Source organism: Ambystoma mexicanum, chromosome 12 (assembly GCF_040938575.1).
Source record: "Ambystoma mexicanum isolate Mex_15411 chromosome 12, UKY_AmexF1_1, whole genome shotgun sequence".
NCBI lineage: Eukaryota > Metazoa > Chordata > Amphibia > Caudata > Ambystomatidae > Ambystoma > Ambystoma mexicanum.
In genome coordinates, this window is record NC_090936.1 from 594,331,643 (window position 1) to 594,337,642 (window position 6,000).

General features: G+C 50.7%; 1 protein-coding gene across 1 annotated transcript in view; it reads right to left on the reverse strand.

Annotated features, from left to right (window-relative positions):
• LOC138513855 (solute carrier family 35 member E4-like) overlaps nt 1–3,421 on the reverse strand; it is an 85,990-nt gene extending 82,569 nt beyond the window's left edge. Inside the window, exon 1 of the mRNA XM_069628967.1 lies at nt 1,358–3,421. Within this exon, the coding sequence (XP_069485068.1) occupies nt 1,358–1,922 (565 nt within the window). The 5' untranslated portion in view covers nt 1,923–3,421. The remainder of the gene's footprint in view (nt 1–1,357) is intronic.
• Between the last annotated feature and the right edge of the window lie 2,579 nt (nt 3,422–6,000).

The window sequence follows — 6,000 nt, forward strand, 5'->3', positions numbered from 1 at the left end:
AGCACAAACATCACGTGTCATCCTGTAGTTCCTGTGAAACCTCTAATTTATTATGGCAGTAGCCAACCGTTGTGTGTATCATGTGACAATGTGGAATATCAGGGAAGATGCCCAGAATTTAGGCACGCCATGTGTACTCTGGACAAGGCTGCATGGAGTGGAATAACCTTTCTCTTGATCCCAAACCCCCTATGCCCTCATCTTTTTGCATTCTAGGAAAGACAGAGAATGGCCTCCATGGTTATGCTGAACACAACAACCCAACCTCAAAGCTGCTCCTATTAGGTAGTCACAAGCCCTTAGGACGTGAAGATGGTCTAGAGGTTTCTGAGCACATGGCTAAGGGCCACTGTTTATTTATTGAAAAAAATTGAAGATTCCCAGGCACTGAATCAAGAGATGGTATGATTTAAACATAATCCATAGGTCCCACAGCCCACGGCTGACCCTACAAGGAGTCCTTCCTCTGTTTTTATCAAATGTTGCTTGGTGCTCCACAGCACAGACTTGTAGTCCCTCCTCTATGTCTAATGGATGTTCTGCACCCTCAGTTTACTCTTCTTTGTCACTGTTTTGTTTCAAACTCCAAGTGCCACCTTGCGTAACCAAAGGGTGGAGACCCCTTAGGGATGGACCAGTTGCCAAGAGAAGAAGGGTGCAGGTTTAGAGGGAGATGGAGTTCCACAGACCCAGCAGAATCAACTGGCAGCAACAGAGGAAAGACTGTCCCTTGGGTCCTCCTGGAGGGAGACATGGACCAGTTTCTGCCAGCATTTTCCCGACATGTTAAGAGGTTCACAAAAACTAGAAACCGACCGCACCCATTTACAGGAGCAGAGTGTGAAGACTGAATTCTTTTAAGGTGAATTGTTACACAGATTTCACTGCATTGTGATATTTTTATCCTTCTTTTTACCTGATCGTATCTCGTTTAGACTGTAAATTAAACGTATCTATTTCTAATTGAATTATGTGGTTTTTACATGTCGGACCAAGGGTGTAAACTGCCTAGAAAAACATTCAGAATGGCACTGATGGTGGACCTCATTGTGGGGACTTAGACTGAACTTGCAGCTTAGCCATCTGAGCATCTTGACTGGCAGTATCTTAAGCACTGAAGATCATAAACATCCAGAGGCAGCATTGCTGAGATTGTGATATTCAATGGCAGGCACACACAGGAATATACTCCACATTGTAACAGAAAAAACGTGACACAAGACCCAATGACGGACGCCATCAAACACTGACATACACAGAGTGAAAAGGACTATGAGAGTAGAGAAGTTGATGAGGTGTATAAGTCACAATGGTACATTGGCAAAGCTCTGTGGGTATCGGTATATGGCACACTTACCCTGCTGGATGGACTTGACTCCCCTCAGGACCATGGTGATACAGATGTAGAAGCAGCCAGTGGCGTCAAAGTGCACCTCTCCCAAGACGCTGAGCGATGCTCCAAGGCAGACTGGCAGCATGGCAGCATACTCGACTGCACCATAACCAGGGCCACGCAACAGGACATGGGAAAGGCCCATGGTGACTAGTGGGTTTGCAGCATACAGCATCTGGGCGAAAACTAAGTCCGAGTGCCGAAGTGCCATGTTTCCACAGGCCACACTGGCGCAGAAGGTTAGGCTGAGCATCAAGACCCGTGGGGCAGCAGAAGAAGGTAGACGGGCAGTGGGCTCTCCAGGGCGAGAGCAGGTCAGGCCTAGACGCAACAGTGCAGCGTTAAAGAGGGCAGAGGTCAGCATGTGCAGGGCAGATAGGAAGAGGGGGTAGGGGTAGGCACAACCCATGAATACCCACTTATTGAGGCATGAGATCCCCACGCCGCTGAGCACCAAGGAAGTGGCGGAACACACCACCGGCAGCAGCGGCCTGCGGCCAGTGGGGGTGACTGGCAGTGCAGTTTCCATGCCCCCACTCTTGGTGTCATGCTCCTTGTTACTTTTGTCAGGTCTGCTGATAATCAAGGATGTCAGGACTGAAAGGCCACCCCTAGCTACCTCCCATGGAAGTTAATCTATGTCATCTATCCCAAGGCTCACCAGAGCACGAACCAAAGGTAGATCTAAGCTGGGATACTCTGCACTGATGGGTCACAGATACCATGCAGCTCACAATGACCATACCTGACCTTATTGACAGATGGAAATTCTATCTACGTGCTAGGTCTCAGTGAGGGCAGGATGCAGTAGGCACTGCTCTGTGCCAGACACAGGTTATTGCATCTCTGTACTGAGATTCGGTCACAGTCTAGGAGAAACGGCCACTGATCTGTACCGGGGTGGAGAGCCTGTCAGAGTTGTCTCTTCGTGATAGCAGGAACAGTGGGCCAGGAACAGTGGGCACTGGTCTGGGCACAGGGATGTTATTCTGTCTCTCTGGTGCCTCTCTGTGATTGTTGGGGAGCAGTGGCCAATGCTCTGTGATTGCATGGGTAGTCTTTCTCTGCGGTGGGGTTCAATGGTGGCAGGACGCAACTGGCACTTTTATGTACTCGCGGAGGATATTCTGATGCTGTGGTGGGTCTCATGATGGCAGGTGAGCAGAAATCACTCCTAGGCAGGAGTATGTGTCTCAGTGATGGTACCATTGAGGGCAAGAAGAGGTAGGCACTACTCTATGCTTGGGTAAGGTAGCCTGGTGGAGTGGGAGGCAGCGTTGGCAGGTACCCTAGGGAAGGGTCAGTGATGACAGATGCCCCCGCTCCCTGGGTATGGTACCCAGTGGGAACTGTAATGATAGTTGCCCTTGCAAAGGATAGCCCTGCTGATTAAGTAGTAGCAGGTGCTCATGGGCATCGTTGCCTGGTGAAGGTCAGTCAAGACAGGTGTTCCACTGAAGGATATCCTTGTGGGAGTCACTGACAGATGTTGCCCCCTTATGGATATCCTGGTGGGGATGAGTGATGCGCATCTTCTTTAGCACGATGGTGGCGCGCGCTGGAAGTTGTAATCTGGTGGGTCTGTAATTGTTGGTTTTGTAGGTTTATCCAGATGGGGGCAATGATGGCAGGTGACCCGTGGATCCTGGTGGACACACCGATAACCCGGGTGCCAGTCGTGTGTCTCAGGGGCACAATGTACGGCGCCTCTGCTCCTGTTGACCCGCCCCACGTTGTCCACCCCTTCCCTCTCTGCTGCACCGCCGTGTACCCCCTTGGATTACAGTGCCGTGGGGCCGCAGCGATGTCCTTCGTTTCCTTCCTGTCGGCCAATTGCCCTTGTTTCCAAGTTGTGGTGCGGGGTCTGAGGTTTTCCGATACAGCCCTCGCTGTATGCCCTACGCCGTCCTCGCTGTGAGTTGCCGTGACTTCGGTTTAATGTAACGCACCTGTCACTCATTGTCGCCTTGCTGCTGTGCGTCTCCTCTTTCGTCGGTTCCTTCCTTCTCTAGCCCCTCCTTCAGTTCTGGCCTTTCAGGATGATGACGTCATCCGGGTTGCAGCCGTACCAATGGGAGAAGGACAAGAATGCTGGCGAGGCGAGAGTCAGTCTGGGAGAGACAGAAGCGGGTGGGTTGGTGTGCGACTGAAAGTGATGGAGGGGGTCTATAAACAGAAGAGGTGGGGAGAGAGATGTACTGGAGTTGAGTTAGGGGAACAGTCAGAGAGAGAGGCTGGACTGTAGAGGTCGATAGAGAAAAAACAATAGGGCGAAAGTACGAAAAAGAGAGGATATAAACAGCAAGGGACCGTAACAGAGTAAAAAGGAGGCGAATAGACAATGTGAGAGAACCGGTGTAACCAGGAGCAAGAGCATATCAGGGAATCGGTAAAAGAAAAAAGGGGAAAAAGCGAAAAACGGGCGGGTGAGAGATATAGGTGGTGAAGGCGGGAATACAATGCACAAGAAAGAAGGACGACGGTAGATGAGGGGGTGATATAGAGAAAAGAGAAACAAAGAGGCGGCGGTAGATAAGGGAAGAGAATTTAGGGGGCTAGAGAGTAATGTAGAAGAGAGCTGTGATAGAGAAGAGAGTGGGTAAAAGAAAAGTGATCGAGTGAAGTGGCAATAGAACGATATTGTGCAAAAGAAAGGTGACAGGGAGAATTACAGAAAATAGGTAAGAAAGTGAGTGACAGACAAGATTTCGAGAGCGAGAGACAGGAGGGGCCTGTGGAGGGATAGAGACTGTTGGGATGAAGAGATTGATAAAGAGAAGTGACATAGGGTGTGAAAGCAGAGAACGAGTGAGCGTGATAGAAAAGAGTATTAAGGGGATGGGTTAATGAGAAAAATAGAGAGCTGGTGAGAGGTTGATAAAGATGAAAAATAATGAAAGTGGGCGAGGAGCTAGAAGAAGAAGAGTTCTAGGAAAAGAGCAAAAGAAACAGCTGATAGAGAAGAAACATAGATATGACCCAGACGAGAGGGAGGGCAGCATATAATTTTGTGTGTGTATAGGTTAGTCGCGGCCGGCCTCACAGGTGCCGGGGGGCCCAGTACCATCATGTGACGCGCGTCATGACGTCCCGCATCATGACGAAGGATAAAGAATAAAGGGACCCGCTTCGCACCTTCACTGCAGTTGCGAACAGGGCCGGTGAACCTCCACCATTTGTGTCCGTGTGTGACTCGCACGCCCTGCAGAAAGAGAGCTCGTGGGCTGCAACCTTCCCCCCTGCCACACCACGGCCCCCAAAGGTGGAAACATCAAAAAAATTGTGCCAGGTGTACTGCCAGACCCGCCTTGTGGGGCAGTGGCTCCTAAAGAACGCCTGTGCACCCCTCAGAAGGCCTTCTCACCATCCATAGGACAGGGGCAGCGGCTCCATTCAGAGTGCCTGTACATCCCTATACCTACACCCACAACACCACATACTAGACGCCATGTCGGCCGATGAGGCTGCGGCACCCCGTGCGTCACAACGACAACAAGGAGGGCCATCTCAACGCGGCATTGCTGGCTCCCTTATGTGAGTTTGACATTGATGGAGCCCCAAAGTCACTCAAACCAAGATGGGAACTGGCAGGAGCACTTAGATATGTATTTCAACGCAACCGGAGAACATGACGACCTCATGAAAAAATGTACACTGATATATTTAGCTGGACCAGCAGTCCACCAACTTTATAAAACCTTGCGCCCCGCAATGACTCGTATGATGCAGCTGTCAAAGTGTTTAAGGACTACTCTGCCCCTATGGTAAACACAGACTGTGAGAAGTTCGTGATGAGCACGGCTATGCAGCAGAGCGACGAAAATGTTGACAAGTACCACAGCCACCTCGGACACCTGGCATCGACTTGAGGGTGGGAGAATGAGGAAGAGGAAATTAGAATCCAGATTATCATTGGATGTCAATCAGCGAAACTTGGGAAGCAAATTCTGAGAGAACCAGGCATCACGCTTCCCAGGATTCTCGAGCTAGAGCGCTCCCATGAAATAGCGGACGCAACGGCCTCCAAAATGAGTCGGCCCTAAAATTAGTAAAACTGGAAGAAGTGTGCCTAGTAAATTGGCAACCTCCGAGGGGCGAAGGTGCGAGAAATGCCTGGCGGCAGAAAAAGCCGCGAAAAACCCCTGCACCCTGCCCACAATGCGGGTATGACTGCCACATGCAAAAGACTGCCCAGCAAAAGGGTACACCTGCAAAAGGTGTGGCATCCCAAACCACTTTGCAAGAGTATGCAGGGCCTCAGCCCCGCTGTAGTGCCAAGAGGAAAGAAATGCCCTAAGAGCCTCCTGCAGGACAAAATGAGCCAATCCGCCAACACAGCCTCCACTGGTCCACAAAGAGACCCCCTAGGCGCAAACCTGGGTGAAGAAGATGTCTTTTTCATGTAAGCGGTACTAACGGTTGGGGGTTGAAGTGAATGCCAGCCCCGGTGCACCGTGTCCATCCTTGATACCCCAGGCCACGTACTGTCACAGAGTTCCCCCCTTCTCACCTGAGCCCGATCTTTGTTGGATTTCTTGGTCGATGCCTTCTTGCAGACGGATCGGGTCTTGAATAAGGCTGCACGAGTCTCTTCCGACTCCAGCGTG